Consider the following 20080-nt stretch of genomic DNA (forward strand, 5'->3'; position numbering starts at 1 on the left):
AAAAACCCGGTGTCTTCACCTATCACACACACACAGTCTAACACATTCCATTCTCTGCTCCCTTTATAGTTTGAGAATGGTGAGGATGTAGTGAGCCCTGGATCTGCAGTCAGTAATTTACTTCTGCAATCAAAGTTGCACTCTAACCAAGTTTAGGCTCTATTCCATATCATGGAAAGAATCCTTCCCTCCCTACCCATGCTCATCTGTGATGGCAGAAGTAGGAGCAGTACGCTGAGGGCCTGCTGAGTCCCCAACCTCAGAAAAAACTCCTTTTCTGCTCTAAACTGAGGCTTTGATTATGGTGAGCATTGTTGTAAGATCTGTGTATAAGATCCACAGCTCTGGTGGCTGCTGTCTGGAGCCATCAGGAATGGTCACATCAGAGAACGTGTAGAACAGGCTCTAAGCCTTCAAAAACCTTCTGCTGCTTGGCATGGGGTGTTGAGACTTTCTGCAAAGAGCTGTGAGCTCAGTAAGTGAGATGAGATTTACTTATGCAGTTAATTGTTTGAAGTAGAAGGGCCCCTGACTTTGACTCGCCTATGACACAAAAGTAGGATGATACAGTAACTGAGCCAGCAATCAAATCAGAAACTTCAAACAGCTTATTCTTACACAACGGAACCTTATATTGTGATGTGTAGTAACTTCAAAGAGAACTAGAAGTATTGTTTTAAGTGGTCATTTGAGAAGTAATTTGGATGTGTTCACACTAGTGTGATGCTTAATCAGAAGAACAATCTTGGTAGTTTGATGTTTTCACTGGAGAATCTCTGAGCAAGGGTAGACAGCTGGTACTGAATACAGTGCCAGAAGGTCTGTTTCTGAAATCTCTAGATGCCACAGACTAGGAATGCAGTTCCCAAGGAGGCCCAAGAATGACCTGTATTCTGGGAAACACGCCTTATATTGGGAGATTAAAGGAACTCCATTTAGCTTATTCAAAATAAGGTTAAGAGGAGATTTAATCACTGCCTGTAAGTATTTACTCAAGGAGAAGATATCTGATAGTTGAAGGCTCTTTAATCTGACAGAGAAGTATAATAAGATTTAGCAGTTGGCAGTTGAAGACTGAAAATTTCAAGATAGGAATCCCCCCCATTTACTTTAACAGTGAGAATAATTAACCATGAGATGTGCATTACTACTAGACTTAAAATTCTCCATCACTTGGAATCTAATAAAAATGAAACGGTTTTCTGAATAGGTTTTAGAGTAACTACTATTTTTTTTCCTTGTTGCAGCAATATTTGGGTAGAAATGTCCTTAGCTCTTTAACACATCAGAGTTTTACTGTCCGTTTCATCTTGTAATTATTAATGCTTTACTCCTGCTTAAAAACATGAGTTAGTGTTTCATAAATTTCTTGGAGATTTCTTTCTTGGAGATTTTTTTCAGCATTGGTAGAAACAGAAGTGTCAAATTGTACTGAGGGATCATAGGATGACTAGTCTAAGAGGTGTTAAATTAACTGATTGAATTCTTGTTACCTCTTTGCTTTTGTTTCCATCTATTTTCACTCTCTGCAGGAAAGGGGAAGAATTCAATATCAATGTTTGAAATCTGATAGCAGATAAAGGCACAGATGGGGGACACTCACACAGGAAAAATGTATTTATGTTAATATTTTCGCTGAGTGATATGTGCTAAAAGCACCATAGTGCTGGCAGGGAATGTGAAGGTATAATGAAGTCTGCTTGTTTTATTAGGGTGTTCATATTTTTCTTTTTCATCCTTTCACAGAAGCAAATCCAGAGAAATTCAACAGCCGATTTAGAAATAAAATGTTTTATGCAGGGGTGAGTTATGATTTGTCTTACAGAACGATGCTAACTTAGATGCTTGAATGTTTGTTTAGGTATGGTCCCTCACACTTTCTCACATCAGGAGCTCATTGCCAGGTCATTTTGCCCATTGCAATTTCAAGTGCACACACAGAGGTGTCAGTTGAAAAGTGCCTGAAGTACAGGTATTATACAGAGGTGAGCAAGTGAGAGAAATGCCACTCCTTTGGACACAGTCCTGGTCATGTCTTGTTCCCCCTGCTTCTGGCTTGTACGCTTCTCAAGAAATTGCCCCTCTTCTTTCAGGGTTTGGGAAGAACATAGATATTGACTTTCCTAGAGGAATTCCCAAAGTTTTGGCATGTATCTTTGTGGCTTTGAGGAACAGTCTTGGATGTAGAGTCATGAGGAGTAGAGGGCAGAGATCAGGTATCTGGAGTGATTAATTTTCATGTGTGAATATGCTAATAGAATTACCCAGTTGTGCATTCAGGAGGTACATGGACAACATTTTATTCTAAAGCTATCAGGAGAGGAACACTAGTTTGATAGTGTATGACATAGAATGTCTTTCTGGATGATGACTCCCACTGTACCCATGTGCCTTAAACATGGAAACAAGTATGTAAGCAAGAATTTGCACCTAAATCCTTGAGTCCTTAAATCCTTTTTTCAGTTAACCTCTCAAAAGGAGGAATACCATAATAATAATAATAATAATAAAAAACAAACATCAAACCAAAACCACCACACCTCCAACAAACAAACATACATCTTCTATGAAAATAAGTTTGACAAAAGAATGGCATTTTGGTAATGTGGGGGAATAAGAAAAGAGGAAAGAATAGAGAGGAAGTGCCACTGACAATTCCTGCACTTATTTCTGTTGCAGGCAGCATTTACAGACTTTCTGCAAAGAAGCTCAAGAGATTTATCCAAGCATGTTAAAGTTGTGGTAAGTATAAGAAATCACAGTGTCATAGTATTGTGGGAAGGGGGTGGGTGTGGGAGGTTGGAGAGAGAGTGAGGTGAGAGTTTAATGGCTCTGTTACTTTTCAGTTTTGAGCATGACATTTGCAACACATTCCAAGGAAAGTCTTGGGAAAGTTGTTACAAAGCAGCAACACTTCTCTTGTCTGTGGCTCCATTCAGCAATTTCTCTGTGCTCTGTCACTTTGGCTTTGTAGTGTGATGGTACAGACCTGACTCCAAAGATCCAGGAGCTGAAGTTCCAGTGTATAGTGTTTTTAAACATACCCAGGTAAGCTTAAGACAAATGCTTGGAGTTATAAAAGGAAAATAATAATAATTTTTAAAAGAAACCTGCCAGTTGTCCTAGACTGGGTGAACGTTCTGGAAGCATATTGCCACTGGGCTGCCTTGTTGAGAGTTAAGTGCTTATAATACTGTTAATTAGCAATACAAAATGGCATCAGAGTGCGGCGAAACCATCCTTCAAAAAGTTGAATATCTTCATAGAGTAGAAATGCTTAACAAACTCACTTTCAAAAGTTGTGCACCTAACTGGCAAAGGAGATAGTAAAGGAAGACACAAATGTCAAGTCTTTTGCTTAATTAGAATCAAAGTGAAAGAAAGGAAGGAGGGAGGAGGGGGCAGACATGGAGGGAAGGATCAATATTTTTCCAGTAGAAGAACACCAAATTGTTGAAAGAAGGTTACATGTTACAAGGTGTCAACTAACAGAAACATGGTTGTTTTCTTTAAAGTTGTCAATTTCTTGCTTTTTAGAACAGTAGTCTCCAAACTTCTTTTGATTGTGCAACCCTATCAGTAAAAATCTTTTGATCACCACCCCAAAATGTAAATATATATATTTATTTCTACATTATATACACAAACCCTCTACTACTATTGCATACAACATAAAGCAAACACAAACAATAAATTTAGAAGGATGTCATAGAAATGAAACAAACTTACTTGAATGATTTTCTTATTTATTAAAAGTAAAGCAGTTTTTTTTCTTTGCACACTCTAATTGTCTTGTCAGCTGTGGATTTTTCTAGCATACACCCTGTAGTGTGTGCACCTCACTTGGAGACCACTGCTTTAGACAAGCTACCACTTTGCTCCACATGCAGTCCCAAGCACTCGATCTTTTGAGTCCTGCACTGCCTTCGCTGCAAGCTTCTACTTGGTGTCATCTCTCTAAAGTTCCCCCTTTTAAAACTCTCAGATCACTTGTACATCCCTTCTTTAATGGTAGAAAAGACAAATATCACAGCTATATCTGTCCTGCTTCTTATTCTCCCTGCCACCTCAAGCTATGCAATGTTTGGCATTCCTTGTGCTGTTAGAACTGCTGAGCTAGCTGGGAGAGGGGAAATGGAGCTCCAAGGCTGGAACTGCTGCAGCAGCCCCATGCCTGCCTAGCATAGGGGCAAAACAACTTTATGGCTCAACAGGTCACCTGCAGGAATCAGAGCAAATAAGGAGAACAAAATGCCGCTGCTCTGTTATGTATTTCCTGGTGTTTCCCCCTTGTCCTCTCACAGAGGAACCTGATACAGATTATGGTGGATACATCTGTGGGTGTTGTATCAGCTTGGAAACGAGCAGAACAGGCTAATAGGCTACTTATTAGTTAGGACCCCCCAGGGCCAGCTGCTTTCTCAAACTTGCTTTCCAAACCTCTTTCTGTAGGTATTGTGCTGGCACAATGCCCTGGGGAAACCCTGGAGATCACAGAGACTTTGAGCCTCAGCGCCATGATGATGGCTACATCGAGGTCATCGGGTTCACCATGGCCTCGCTGGTGAGTGCATTGCAGGTGCTCCCCTGCCTGCAGGGAATGCCAGACTCGGTCAGCTCTGTGGGCAACGCGGCAAGAGAGCAAAGCTGTCCTTGTTACTGAAGGAAGACAAGTATATTTCCACGTAGTCAGCCAAGGCCAAACCCTGTTCTGCTGTTAAATGACAGAGTCAAGCTGCAGTTTTCTAATAAAAGAGGTGTTATTTAATAATAAAAATATATTCTTTGCAAAGTAGGGCTAATTTGCATGTGCAATGCTCCCAGCTTAAATGGTAAGATTATTACAGTAAGAACACTACAATAAGAATAGCATGCAGGCATGATTTTACTGGGAAATGTTCTCTGATGAAGTAAATACTGCTTTTCCTTTTAACTTTTGTATATTTCAATCTGTGGCATAAAATTCCTTTTTTTTTTTCCTTTTTTTTTTCTTTTTTTTTAATAACTAGCTATTGAAAATAAATATGAACTATTATATAAAACTACATGCCCATGCTGTGAAACTTCACTAATAGCTGTGGAAAACTTATTAATATTTCTGGCATGAATGTTATCTCTCCTTTTTATTTGCTAGGAAAAAGAAATTCAGCCAACAATTTAAAGTTGTCAATGCACATTCTGTTAATGCAATCCTTAAAGTGAACTAAGACTGAGTTACCACAAAAGCATTCTCACTGTCCAATACTCTGATGTCCTGCTTATCGCAGTGGTCAAAACCAGTGATACAGTGACGTAATCTCTTCAGAAGCTGATTAAATGCAGTCAGAGAGTTGGTAGTTAACCCTGTGCTAGCACTAATCTACCCAGGGCACTGCAGCTTGAACTTGGTGTGGGCAGCAGAAGGCCTTTATCTGGGCTTCCTGACAGGTTTTTATAAATCACACTTAAATCCATAACTTTAGCCCTTTGTTGCTGCTATGTCTTGAGTGAATGAGGTTAAAACTAGATTTTCACTAAACTCACATACTTTTTGTGTGACCCGCCCCCAGTGCTTATCACTTTCAGTGAATACCCACGACGATGGTGTTTGCTTACCCAGAGAGAAATCCTGGCAAATGTAGTCTTCAAAGTAAGCAAAAGACAATCTTGATCAACAATCATTTCTCTAAAAGTCTGTGTGGGTTAAGGATTTTTTTTTTGGCCTTTGTTTTTTGATGGGTCATGTGGATTAGGGAAAAAACCTACAAGTAAGAAAAGATTTGTTTGTTAGCCTAATGGATCTTGTGGAGTAAACGTGAAGAATTTAGGGCATGTTTTTGAAAATGCTGTCAAAATTCTATTTAGCACGTACCAACTGGCAGTTTTCAGTTGAAAGTGAAAGTGGCCAGATTGATCTCAAAAGCTACTAACAATTTCAGTTGGGGCTTAATTTGAGAAGTAGGACCCTTTGAGCTGCTGCTTCTCTTTAAAGGAAGCCTAAGGTCTACAATTTTACTTTGATTGTGAAGCTGAGGAACCTCTGTAACCCTAGACTGTTTTGATATAATCCTAACTTGCTCTGTGTGTCTCTCAGATGTGCTTGCTCATATCTAAGAAGCTCTGTGAAAACAAGGGAGAGAAATGCTTTATAAGAACTATTATTATTGATCATAATTTCAGTTGATCCATAATATTAAGTGCACAGAGTAAGCTTAAGGTCTTGACTTGTGTTTGGGCTGTTCTCTGTTAGTACTGCATTAATATAAGACTTTTTTTCTGCATCTGATAGATGAGAATAGTCATACCCATTAAAAAATACATTTCTACCCAAACATATCTCTCCAGAACTTGAAGGATCTGCTCATTATCTTCCTTGCCTAATTTCTTGGAAAAGAATTCTTAAACGTGTTATTTAATTGTTTTGAACAAGGTCTTTCTGCTTGCTCTTTTCAGTCTGTCTAATTTTGAGGTTGACTTGCTGTGTAAGCTTGCATAATAAGGATTTTAAATTGATCTAATTCATATTAAGGACTATGCTGTTCAGGAAGGGAAAATAATTTTTCTGTATTGCAAATGTATCTAATTAGGGTTGTTGTTTTAAAAAGCAAATAATTATTAGCATTACTATTAGTGTAAAAACAAACCAACCAAAACGCATGCAATGCATGTGTTTAGATCTTCTGTTGTTTGTTTTCTTCCAGGCTGCTCTCCAGGTGGGTGGTCATGGAGAGAGGTTGCACCAGTGCCGTGAGGTGACACTTTTAACATACAAGTCTATCCCCATGCAAGTGGATGGAGAACCATGTCGATTGGCTCCCTCACTCATTCGGATCTCCTTAAGGAACCAAGCCAACATGGTGCAGAAGAGCAAGAGGAGAACATCTATGCCTTTGCTGAACGAGTGAGTTGGATACATGCATGTCCTAATGGCAGGAGCCTCGTTGGGGCAGCATATTTGGTGATGGATTTTGCATGTACTGGACTTGCAGCACATTTAAAAAATAAGAAAAATAAATCACATCTTCTGAACTTCCTTTTGACTGTATTGTAAATACTTATCTGGCTTTCTTTTACTCTTTATCTTCTGGATTACCCTCTATCTTGCTTTAAGGCTGGTGCTGTGCCTTTCTATTATTTATTTAGAGAGGTTTGTGCAGGCTTAGTGTTGTGACTCTTGGCTTCTGATAGTTCTGCATATGTATGCCATTGCTCTTGAAGTTATTTTGATTTATTTTCTCAACTTTATTGACCTGCTTTTTAAGCTTCATTGCAGACCCTGTAAGAAATTACCACAATCAAGAATTACTCAGTGTATTTTGCAGTCTCTATTGTGGGACCATGCTGCCTGGCACTGTTTATGGAGAAAGACCTGAAGGTCCAAAAATGACTGTTTGTACTTTGTAGGAAACCCTTCTTCACTATAGAGAAATGAGTATTGTAAAGATAAATAGAGAAAAGCTAAGAAAACTGGAAATGAGGGACATGTGAAGAGGAAAACACAGAACTAACATTCTTGTAATGATTAAAATTTATTCATAAGCACCGCAGGCATACCTTTAATACAAGAAACCTAAATATTCAAATTTTGACCTATAAAAATGGCCACCCAATAAAATAATTTAGATTGTTTTAAAGAGGTTATTATTGTACTTCTTGTGTAGGTCTTTATTGCTGCTAAAATGAGTGACATTGTAACTGCCTTTGCTGTTTCTGATCCATTATACTAAAAGTGAAGCAAAGCAGTCTGACCTGTATACAAAGAAACTGAGCTAAAGGCCTAAAGTTATCAAGGATCCATATTTAATTCTGACAGCTATGCAGTGAGGCCTTAGTTTTTCTGGGGAGGTGGGTGTGGAGTTTTGCTGTTGCAGCTGTAATGGTGAGGCAAGTTTTATGGAGAGATGCAATACCTTTCACTAGACTAGCTCATACAACTAGAAAAAAAAGACAAGGTCTTAGGCACACCTTTTCTCTTCAGGTATCTTGAGAGTAGCCTCCCTCTTTCAATTGTACACCTAGTGGAAGATACTGCTTTACTTCAAACTTTGACTCCTGTCCTATAGAGTTTTTTGTCATCCCCTGGTTGTCAATCTGTTCATGCAATCAAAGCCTCCCTGGTTACTTTCAACACATTCCTGTTCAACTCAGCACTCTGCTCGCTTACTGAGACTAATGCTTTAAGTTTCAGGAAGCCCATTTCTCTAATGGGCAATTTCTATTTGCCTGGAAAATCCGTAAGGTATACTCATCTTTCCTGAGCAGTGAAGAACAGCAGAATCTTGCCTGTGGGCAGCAGTGCCCGATTTCACCCAACCACCCCTCTTTGATCACTTGTGAAAGGTAGAATGGAGCAGAGGGCAGTCCTGGGGCATCTTTTTCTGCACTGAGGGAGACTAATGCAAATGTAAACAGAAAATTCCTGGTCTTTTGATCTGATAATTAGCACAGTTAGGTTTAAATTTTGAGACCTGAATTTCAACTGTGATAAGGAAACAAAGATCTGTGGTATATGCCAGTTGTCAAAGGGATATTCTTGGTGGTTTAGCTTGATTTAAATGTACTACTGTACATGAAATGGCTGTCAGAGTCCTTTGATTTGGCTGAGGTATTTCTCTGCAGGCCTGTGCCTTGGGAAAATACACATGGTTTGTCAGGAACTCCAGTCTCAGATTGACATATCAGAAATGGTGTGTGTATATATTTACATCTATATCTGTATATATTTGTGCATGTATTTTGCTCTCAAGCATTGAAGGGGAAGGAGAGAGGAGTTGAATCTCCTGGCGTGATAAAAAGTTAATAGAATGGTAAAGGTGAAATTCTAGGAAGCATATTAGTGTTGTGAGAAGATCATACAATATGAACCTGATTTGCAGTATTGTTCAAGAGAGAAAATTTTCAATTAAATATGTTTATCTACTTTTCTTAACTTGATATCTGGGATACATCTCTTTCTTCCATTGAAAACTCCCAAAAGCCTTACATTTGATTGAATATGATAAACTGTTCTTTTATGACTATCATCTGAATGTTAGATGCGTGAGATAAGTAAGTGGGTCTGGAGCTATCCCTAATTATTAGACAGCTGTTCTTGAGCTCCTTGCCGGGAAAGCAATTAGAAAATTATCTTGGATCACAGTAATGAGTAGCTACTATTATTATCAGCTTTGATATTATTAACAGTTAAGAAGAGCACTGGGAATGCTCTTTGGAGTTTTAGCTAGTGTAGTGTCATAAGCAGAAAAAGTTAATTTGAAGAAGTCTTACACTTTTTTTTTTTTTTTTTTTTTAAATCCTATTCTCTTTTGTTCTGAAGGTTTGGGATTTCTTTTTCTTAAAAGCTTAAAGAGTTTCCTTAAAAATCTTGCTGCCTAAGTTCTCATTCCTGTTCTCCACTGTTAATCATGGTAGCATGTGAAAGAGACAAGATGTTGTTTGGTTTTCTTTGATCAAGCCAAGGCTGTGGCTGGTATTTGTGAGCTATACCAAAAATTGTAGGGAATAGGAAGAGAAACTGTGGTTCAATTTTTCCAGAAATAATTTTCTGAATGAATACTTTCTGAATCTCAAAATATGGTATTTTGTTTTCACTGACTTTTAGTTCGGGTTGAGGAAGAATGTCCTGCATAATGGAAGAGAAAGGGGAGGGAAGAGTTTATAGATAAAACATATTCTATACACTTGAGAGCAAGAAAGGGTACATTTGAGTGTAAACACTAAAGGAGAGTTAATATTGGGAGTCACTATATGTAAAATGCACATTTCCCTAAGGTACGCGAAAGAAGAATGGAAACAGCAATTTGTCATTGTGGATACAAAATCTTCAGTAAGGGTATTTCTTTATCTTAAGCAGTAACTAAAGATGGTCAACTTTTGGAGGCGATTCCATTCATTCAGGTCTTGGCTTTGATGTCTGTTTGCATTTCTGGACCTGCTTCCAAAGTCTGTTACCTTGAAATTTTTCAGTGGCTGTGGAAGAAATTCTGGGGCCCTTCATCTTTCTTGTATAGTCATGTGCCTAGCTTGTCACTGGTCCTCCTCACTTGTGTCTTGGGAAGGTTCCCATGTGCCACATAGCAGTGATTTTCTTCATTTGCATGTCTTCTGTTGCTCTTGGCTTTCTAGTGTGAACTCAGAGCTCTGCATGTCTCTTCATTCAACTTTTATGTGACACATTCCTTTTGTTTCTGTTTAAATGTTGTATGTCTTTTTCTTTCTTCTCTTCGACTCCTCTCTCTCTCTCTCCCTGTCTCTCCCCTGCCTTTTTTTCTTGTCTATCCACACTGTGTGCTGTTTTTCTCCTGGTCACTCATTTCCTGCTGCCTTATAGTATCCATAAAGTGCAGTCTGCTGACCTGAGGAGAGTCTCGGCTCCCCCTGATTCCTTCACTGTGTGAGTATCCGGCTTTTTTCTATTTTAAAGTTCCATAGTTTGTTATTACCCTGTGTCATTCAGCCAGGAGATGGGGCAGTAAAATCCGGTGACAAATGGGAAGAGGGAACTCAGGTGATAGCATGACAGGCACAGGATCTTGCCAGCAAGGATGCAGTTCCACAGGACCCAAGTAGGGTGAGCAGGATGTGTCTGGTGATGGTGACCAGGTTCACCCATGAGTTCAACTCACCAGAAATCCACAGCAACAGGCAGGTCTGAAGTTAAGTGCCAGGCACCATCCCTGGAAACAGCTGAGATGAGAGCTTTTCCATCCAACACAGGAGTTTTTCTCTGAACACAAGGAAAAATGTTTTCACTGTGAGGTTGACAGAGCACTGGCACAGATTGCCAAGAAAGGTTGTGGAATCTCCATCCTTAGAGGTATTCCTAATGTGCCTGTACATGGTCATGGGCAGCTTGCTCTTGGTGGCCCCGCTTGAGCATGGGTTGCATTAGATGACCTCCAGAGGTCTCTTGCAGCTTTCTGAAATTTTACAGGACCGCAGAATGATTGAAGCTGGAAGTTCCTCATTGTTATTTTGTAAACAAGAAAGGTTTCCAATTTGGTGTGCCTTATCCCTGGATCATATTTGCTGTAGTCTGCTAAGGAGCATAAAGTAATAAAACCAACTATGTCTCACCAATTAAGTATCTAAACAAACCTCCAGAAAAAAAGTTGAGATAACCCTTATTGCTTACACAGAACATTAAGGTGGGGGTCTGGGAGAACAGGTATTTTCTCCAACCTGAGGGATATCCCTTGGAAAATGACCTCCAAATTTTGATACTGTTCATTTGAATGTTTCATTTGATATCAGCTGTCAGGATAAGGCAGGGAGAGAGAGACTTGTGAGCCCCAAATTAATTTGTAAGTCAAAGATGTTCCTTATCTTAAGATCTTTAAAAGTAGATTAAACATACTGCTGCACTGTGGCTGCCAGTTAATGTGTCTGGCAAATTACAATAAGAACCCATGAGGTATCAGGGAAATTTGCATTGAATTATGATGGCTTTGAGATTCAAATATTCCTTTGTTTTTGTGTTGAACAACATAGAATGAGTCTGAGTTCCAGTTAGTAAGGAACAGCAGGGCAGATTCTGCTGAGACCTGAAGATGGATATAGCCTGTCTTAGATAAATTTCAGGATTTCTGCAGCAGGAGATACATGGGAATTTGAGCAGCCAAAATTATTTGATGCATATGGTCTTTGTTGCAGAGACAGTAGAAGTGCTGTGTGATCCATTGCAAATGTTTATACAGTATGCATAAGGAAATACAAATGCTGTATTTTTAATTGAGGGTCTTTTAAAAGGAGGGTAAAGACTTGCATTTTCCAGCTGGATATTCAAAAATGAGAAGATGCACATTTGTGTTGTGTGGCTGATGTAAAGGAACACTGCAAAAAAGTTACCATTTAAAAATAAAACATAATTGACTTGCATAGCTCCTGTAGTCCTTTTACAAGGGGAATAAACGTCGTGGGTAGACTGTGATTATTTTTTTAATTACAAAATCTGTGTGAATTAAAATACACATATCACTGCATTATAGAGTTTACAGGGTAATACTTGCAGTGGAGTATACATATAATACCTGAGAGCCAAATGCCAAAAAGAATCTTTTCTCAGGTTGAATATGGGTACTGTCTATAGGATGAGAGTCTAATAAAGAACAGTAGGAGGAAGGGAGGAAGTGTTAGAGAGTTAGCTATTCTCCAAATGCATAACTGAGGATGAAAATGCTTATATATATCTTCTCCCTTCTTCATTACATACTTTTTAGGAAATTGAGTCTCATCTTTTCTTCATCAGTTTTTCCTGTTTAGCATGTGGTTTTCTGGACAATGAGCTGGGAACGTGCTCTGGCAGCCCAGAAAGGTGACTGTATCCCGGGCTGCATCAAAAGCAGCGTGGCCAGAAGGGCGAGGGGGTGGATTCTGCACTCTGGGGTCCCCAGCAGAGGAATGACATTGACCTGCTGGAATGAGTCCAAAGGAGGACCACCAAGATGAGTAGAGGGATGGTCCACCTCTCCTATGAGGAAAGGCTGGGAGAAACAGGATTGCTCAACCTGGAGAAGAGAAGGCTTTGGGGAGACCTAATTGCATCCTCCCAGTACTTGAAAGAAGACTACAAGAAAGATGGAGAGGGAGTATTTATAAAATCATGTAATGACAGAACAAGGTGGGTTGGTTTCAAAGTGAAAGAGAGTAGGTTTAGATTGGATATTAGGAAAAAATTCTTTACTGTGAAGGTTCTGAGGCACTTAGCAGGTTGCCCCAAGAAATTGTGGATGCCCCATACCTGAAAGTGTTCAAGGCCAGGTTAGATGGAGCTCTGAGCAACCTCATCTAATGAAAGGTGTCCATGCCCATGGCAAGGGGACTGGAAATAGTTGATCTTTATGATCAATAGATGATCTTTATGATCAACTTCCAACCCCAAATATTCTATGATTCTGTGTAATGGGATTATTACTGCTGGAGAATCCATTGTGCTTGGAAGGGTAAAGTGTGAGAGAACAACATGTAGCATGCAGGAGAAGAAAAGCAAGTTCTGGGATTCCCCCTGGAACTTCAGCATGTGTTTAAGTGACTGTGTGGGTCTAGCCCTTACAGAGCAAAGTGCTCAAGCATTTGGTGAAGTAAGTGTGAGGTAGGAAAGTGCAAAAGGATTTAGTACAGTTGGGTTAACCTGGCTTATCTAGCATAACACTTATGTCCCGGTTTTGGCTGGGATAGAGCTAATTTTCTCCCTAGTAGCTGGTACAGAGCAGCTTTTCAGATTTAGGATGAGCATAATGTTTTGCCTGTTGCTAAGTAGTGTTTACCCCAAGTAAAGGACTTTTCAGTATCCCACGTTCTGCTAGTGAGAAACTGCACAGAAAGCTGGGAGGGAGCATGGCCAGGCCAGCTGATACAAACTGGCCACAGGGATATTCCACGTCATAGAAGGTCATTCCCAGTCTATAAATATTCATATTTAGGTTTGTGTTTAAATGAAAGTGTTATAACTGATCAGCATGAATGAACAGCAGGAATGTTTCAGTTGACCCAAATCTTTATTTACATCCTCATGGGAAAAATGACAATTAGGATTTAATGGGGGGAGTTACCCCAAAGGGGTCTGACTGCTGCTCAGGGATGGACTGGCTGGTGAGCTATTGTGCATCACCTTTTTCTCTTGGGTTCATTTCTCTCTGTTTCTCTCTCTCCACCTCATTACCATTAAAATTATTATTATTATTATAATATTTATTATTATTATACTATTTTGTGTCAGTTATTAAATTCTTATCTCGACCACAAGGTTTATCTTTTCTTTCTAATGCTCCTAACTTAGGGAAGAGCAGGTAGAGGAAGGGAGTGAGTGGTTGCACAGTATGTAATTGCTGGCTGGGATTAGACCACAACAGCCTGGCTTTGGCACTTAATGAGGGTCTCAAAGGCTTGAGATAACAGATCTGAACAGAGCACATTGAAACAAAGTTGTTATAAGTGTTTATTGTATTAGTTTAATAGTTGTTGATCATTATTAAAAGCAGGTTGGGGGTGGGTATCAAATGCCCTGCCCTTCAGCCCAGCATCCCACAATCTGGTAGCTTGTTTAGCTCAGGTTCCCAAATGAAGTGGTGGAGCTTATAATTTTAGGTGTATTTTTTTAGGTAAAGAGCTTAGCAAGAGCTTTACCCTAAATAGCAGTGAACTTTTGTGAAGCACTGAAATACGTCCATAGAAGAGACTGGATGATTCTACTCTGTTGTGGCAGTTCTTATGTTTTAAGTAGATAAATGCTGTCAGAAACACAATTTTAATATATCATTTCCAAGCTCTGCCAATGCAATCTCAAAAGTAAGGTAATTTTCTTCTTCTCTTCTGGCTACAGCTTTCTGTTTTCCAATTGCTCTAAACACGGGAACATTTAACTAATTTTACATGTTTATTTCTTCTCTAGGAGGCAGTTCATTTAACTGTCACTGCAAAGATGCCACAAAAGAGTGTGGGGTTTTTTTTTACAGAAGTATTTCTTGTATGGGAAGGGAAATAGAAGACTTCAATTTCTGCTTATTGAATCATATTAAAACCTGTATGTGTGTAGGCTGGTGTGGGCTGCGTTCTTAAAGATCTATCAAAAATTTGTCACTGAATGCTGTAGAGTTGTTGAACTGTTTATTCTTATTATTTCATTTCTCTATGGAGACACAAAGCATAAGAAATGGTTCATTGGGTTTATAAATAATTGATACAGAGATTGGGGCATTCATAATTCACAAGTCTGTCTTCCCAGTTAAATCAAGCTGGTGGCATGGCAGAAGTGTAGCCAGGTTGTTGTGCTGGAGTGCCAGGCTTGGGCAGGACCCAAACTTGCTCTGCCTGTATTGTTCCCTGGGTGACTGGAGACAGAAACATGTTTCTTAGGAAAACCAACTGTGCTCCAAATGAGTTGTCTGGCATCCTCTCACTTGTTGCTGGATGATTAATAGGGGTGAGAGGAGGAAGTCACAGCTTCGTCAAAAGCCGTCTATGTTTTCTTGGAGAATGGAAGTAGATCAGGCTCTGCTGGTAATCTCAGAATAGGTACATGTGGCTTTGCTTCTGTGGGTTTGAACTGCAAATGCTGGAATGAAAGGGATTTTAAAAAAATAAGCCCTTCTCATTTTTTCATGCAAAGTTCTGTTTTTTTTTAGGGTGATTCTTGTTGTTGTTGTTGTTTTTTCCGGTGATGGGGGGGGGTGGGTGGTGATGTTGGTGATGGTAACATATCTAGAAACCCCAAAATGCTATAGTTCAGACATAGAAGAGAAAGTAGGCATACCTGTTCTTTGATAAGCAGGTTCCAGCAGGTGGGTAGGTGGTGTTAAGTTACTTCACCTTACAAACAGTTTATCTAACATGATTTTGAATTTTTGAGATGTATCTCTAGGAAACCAATGGCTCTGATTGCAGTGTGCAGCCCAGTGTACCATGGAATGGATGTTTTCTCACAAAAAAGTAGACTTAAAAACCACTAAAATTAATTGTGTATAGTAATTAATGTTTATAAGTTTTAAGATTTTCCAGAAAGCATGGTCTTTTCCTTACAATGGGAATGATTCAGTATCTAGGTAATCTTCTGTATTTTTGTGGAAAAGTCAAATGCAATTTTTCTGATAGAAAGTAATGCAATTTCCTTGTACGATACTGTCATTTTGTAGCTAAAAAAAAAGGAAAGAAAATACTTTTCCATTACCGAAATTACATAACGTTTAGGATGCAAGTGGAACAATTTTGAGAGGACCTCCTGACAACTCAGTATAATCTTTCTGAAATTGTTCCAACTAATTAACATGTATAGCTTTTCTACAAGCCTCATTTGGATGGTTATTTAATAATACCATGAATGTGCACTTCTGGTTCATACCACTCATGGGTTCATCAGATAAAATTCAGCATGGTAAACTAGCCTATCTAGTTCCTGATTTGAGAAGATTCCTATTTACCTTTGTGTTTAAATGAAACTGTTATAATTAGTCAACATGAATGAACAGAACGTTCCAGTTGACCCCAACCTTTATTTCCATCCTCATGGGACTAATGATATTTAGGATTTAATTCTGTGGATTGATGTGATTGTGGAAGGAGGTTCTTAATTAGATTAGTGGATTTCAATCATCTGCACTTCAAATTACTTTTCCTTGACTATATAATACATCATTTCGAAAAATAATAGGTGTAAATAGTTAAAGTATTTTAGGTTGAATTGCACTGAAATGATCTCCCCACATTTATTTATAAATTGCTGCTCTGTCTGGAAAACTTTTCTTCCTCTCCTTGCAGTGGAGCAAGTTGTTTTAACAACGCTATTCAGAAACATCCATATCTATTAATACTATACTGTAATGTTTGGTTTTGGTGACATTTATCACCCTGTTATTTGGTTTTGCATGGATATGCTTATGTACTTAATCTTTATGGTTTCTGAATACACCAGATATGTCTGAACAAGACAAATTGATCAATTCATATAATAATATGGATTATTTTGCAGTATCTGTGCTACAGAAGTGTTGATAGTGGAAGTGCTTTGCTCAGCTCCATTAAATAGAGCTTTGTATGGAGGTCATGAATTCTGTAAATGAATTAGTTAAGTAGCTTGGATGATGGGGACAATATCCCCTGGTGTCATTTGCCAGTCCGATAGCACAAGAAATGAATATTCACATAGTAAATTTTAGAGACAAAATTATAATGAATAGGTAATAAAATTTATTGAGACATAATATAATGTCAGCCAAAACCTGTATTCCAACAGAACAAATAATATTTGCAAATAATTCACGAACAAAACCATCAAACTACAGTTACTGGATAAATGTCTCTTTTGTGTATCTGTGTCAGTACATGTATTTTTAGGGATGTGTATGTATGCATATACATATATTTGTATTATGAATATGTTACTTGTGATTGAACATAACTAAGAGCATAAAATCTCTATCTTGTAGAAAAACCTCTTGGCACTGTTATTTCTGATAATAGTTTATTTTCCACAGAAAGCTGCTATTTCCAAGATTACATTGTTATGACTAAGATAACTAAATTTTTCAAGTGGACGAAAGGCCAACATCTGTTTTCTCTCCAGCTGTATGTTTTATCATGTAACTTGCTTATGTAGTAGTTTTATCCTGTCTTTATAAAAATGGGGTGAACAGGAGGGAGAAATCAGAGAATAACAAACTCTGACACTTGCCAATTGATTGCTGTCCTACACTGGACCTGGTCCTATTTCTCCTCAGGAAATGCATTACATTAAGACGGTGTGCTTATTGTTTCTGCAGAAGCTAATTCTGAGTTATATAATGCACTGCTGTACCCAAAATTATACTTTTTACAGAGGGAGCCCCTGGTGGTCTAGCGGGTAAAGGCGCTGCACTGTCACTGCAGAGACCCGGGTTCGATTCCCGGTTGGGGCCACTCCCCGGGCAGATGGAGCTCGCTAGCCCTGTAAGGCAATCCATCTACGTCCTGAGGACCTCACTGCCACCGTCCAAGCGTGCTTGGCCCCGGCAGATGAACTTCAGGATTAAAGGGTGGACTCAGTTCTGCACACACTGTGTCTCACCTAAAAAATCCAATGCGCAGGCTGGAAGGTGGAAAGACCTTCCCCGGTTCTTTGTTCACGAAGACTGGCCATTACTTTATTACTTTTTACAGAAGCATGGATAGTGTTCTCTTAAATATTTTCTAGTTATAAGGTAACTCTGTGTGTTCCTGGAACAACAAAAATATTTTAGATTTTAGTTCTTCATTTTAGACGTTTTTCTTCTTCCAGTTCCAAGCAAAGAAAAAAGACTTGCTCACTTCAGGTGAAAGGATTAATTTGACTCAGGTTATGCTGCACATGCAATAGGTTGCTGTCATCTTCAAACTAGGAAATAATATTTTTTTGTCTTCCTTACACAGCATTAGGTAGTGAGTCAGCATATCTAGAGAAGTCAGTGTTGTCTCTATCTCCCCTTGGTGTCTAAACACTGTCCTGTTCTCACGGGTAGGCTGAAGGGACACAGATGGCAATTAACCAAGATTTGGCAGATGTTGGTATGAGGCTTAACATCCCTCCTGTTTGTACAGGTCTTCTTAAGCACTGTCTGGGGGTAAACATGATCCTTCCTTCACCTTTTTATAATGGCTCCAAACAGAGACTTGGAGAAGTCATTGTATCGTTGTCTTTCTTTCCTCTTCTGCTTTCCCAAGTTATCCAGATTATCCATTGTGATGACAAGGCCACTTTGAAATTAGGCCAGTTTTGACAGGGCATAAGTTTACGACTAATTGATTGATAATATTTGCAAAGAAAGTTCACATTTAAACCAGTGCTTAGAAACTGAAAAGCAAAAAGCTCTACCATAACTGTTTTTTCACAGTTTTCCTAGTATTTTTCCACAGCTTTCAGAGTAGTTTGGCTGCTTAGACCGTGAAAGTTTCTCAAAGAAACGTGGTCGACTGAACTGGAAGAGCATTTTTGGTCATAGGCCTGGCAATCTGGTGAAGAGGGCTTTAAATAAAGTTGCTGGGGAGGGGAACCTCAATGTGTACCAGTCCTACTTTACAAGTTTGATGTCCGTACCAGCAATGGAAGCCCAGAGAGGGTTCACAGCTCAGCAGGAGAGCACCTGATGAAGTGTGTAAAGGAACTCCAGCCACTCCAGCAAGTATGTTGGATTCGTTGAGGACCAACTTAAATGCCTCTATGCAAATGTACACAGCATGGGAAGGTTTGGATGGCAAAGAGTTCCTGTGATGGGGTAAATCCTGCACAGGAGTATGATGCCCGAAAAGGCAGATAAAACTGTTTCAAGACAGAGTTTTATGCCTCAAACAGCAGGTATTTATTTATTTAACGGCCGGGCAGCCTGCCAGCTAGTGCTGAGAAAACAGGCTCCGAGCTGGTATTTTATACAGGTTTGGCAATGATTACAACATAATCACATACATATTCACATGATTGCATCATTAGATTACAATATTTATAGCAGGTGGAGTCAGGGTGGAGTTTGAGGCGTGGTCTCTATTTTGAGGAATATTATGGTGGGAGATCCTGCCTTAATTCCTCATGGGATCCCAAATCTACTCTTCTTCATCACGTGACCCCAGAGACCTTTTGTACTTTCTATTGTCTAGTGTTCTGATCATCCAGGCTTGAAGAAAACCTTGGCTTCAGGCCTATTTCACCTATTCAAATGTCTACCTTAGCCTATTTGGCTATAATTTATCACCTCTGGGCTCTTTGTACAATGTACCTGTGGGTTATGTCTACAGAATTTGTACAGAACAAAATCTCCTTAGAGCAAGGTAGAAAAAGAGGGGGAGAGAAGAGTGGGTTTTTGCAGTAAGATGCTTCAATTAACCCTTCTAAAACCTTGTCTTCCTTCAAGTATCAGCTTTTGGTCAAGCAGTTATTCTGAGCTGGGGGATTGGAAAGCATAGAGTTCAAACTTGGGTTGCTCAAAAACACTACAGGTTTGGTTCTGGTTTCAGGAGAAGCAGCAGTTTGAGAGTTTTTTGGTGTTAAGCTTATACTGAGCTTAATTCAGTGTATAGCAAGGATGTCTCTCTCTTTGTAACATGGGTAAGTGTTACAACAGAAATAAGCAGCTGAATTCTCCTGTTTGCCCATCCTTTTCCCTCCCAGCTGAGTTCAAAGCTTTTACTTGCATTGTACCAGTGCATAAAAGACTTCACTTTTCAGAACTGTCAGTCTGTCATTTTCATGAACTTTATTAAATGTGGTGAATTATTTCTTTTCTCCCGGCATAAAAAGATTATGCAGTTAAATTTCTATGATTTCTGAATTAAACATGTTATTATATTTTCTTGGCTAAAATTAAGTATCCTATCATTTTCATATTTGAATCTTGTATTTTATAAAATTTAAAAGGGATTGTAGTTCCTTAGACTATTCCTTCACTTCTCAGCTAGCAATGTGACATATAAACTTGTTTTAAAAAGAAAAGCAAAAAAATGTGTCAGTCAAAGTGTAACTATGTTCTTCTTCCATTGATGCACCTCCCTCCTCGATTTGCAGACACTCATGTCTTGGTTGCTGAGACAACTGTAGAGGCTGCAGGTGGAGAGTGATGCTCTGTAGGATGACATGATGTCACCTGAGTTAGAAAGCTGCCTCCTA

The 20080-nt window shown here is 39.0% G+C and overlaps 1 protein-coding gene across 5 annotated transcripts in view; it reads left to right on the top strand.

Annotated features, from left to right (window-relative positions):
* The window catches only part of DGKI (diacylglycerol kinase iota), a 107773-nt gene that overhangs the window by 19635 nt on the left and 68058 nt on the right, over nt 1-20080 (top strand). For all 5 annotated transcript variants that reach the window (XM_027897208.1, XM_027897210.1, XM_027897209.1 and 2 more), the window contains 5 exons: nt 1747-1802; nt 2680-2742; nt 2975-3048; nt 4453-4564; nt 6681-6880. In XM_027897208.1, coding sequence (XP_027753009.1) covers nt 1747-1802; nt 2680-2742; nt 2975-3048; nt 4453-4564; nt 6681-6880 — 505 coding nt within the window. The remainder of the gene's footprint in view (nt 1-1746; nt 1803-2679; nt 2743-2974; nt 3049-4452; nt 4565-6680; nt 6881-20080) is intronic.

Source organism: Empidonax traillii, unplaced genomic scaffold (genome assembly GCF_003031625.1).
Source record: "Empidonax traillii isolate 1590-97213 ecotype Southwest subspecies unplaced genomic scaffold, ASM303162v1 scaffold533:size792476, whole genome shotgun sequence".
NCBI classification, from domain to species: domain Eukaryota; kingdom Metazoa; phylum Chordata; class Aves; order Passeriformes; family Tyrannidae; genus Empidonax; species Empidonax traillii.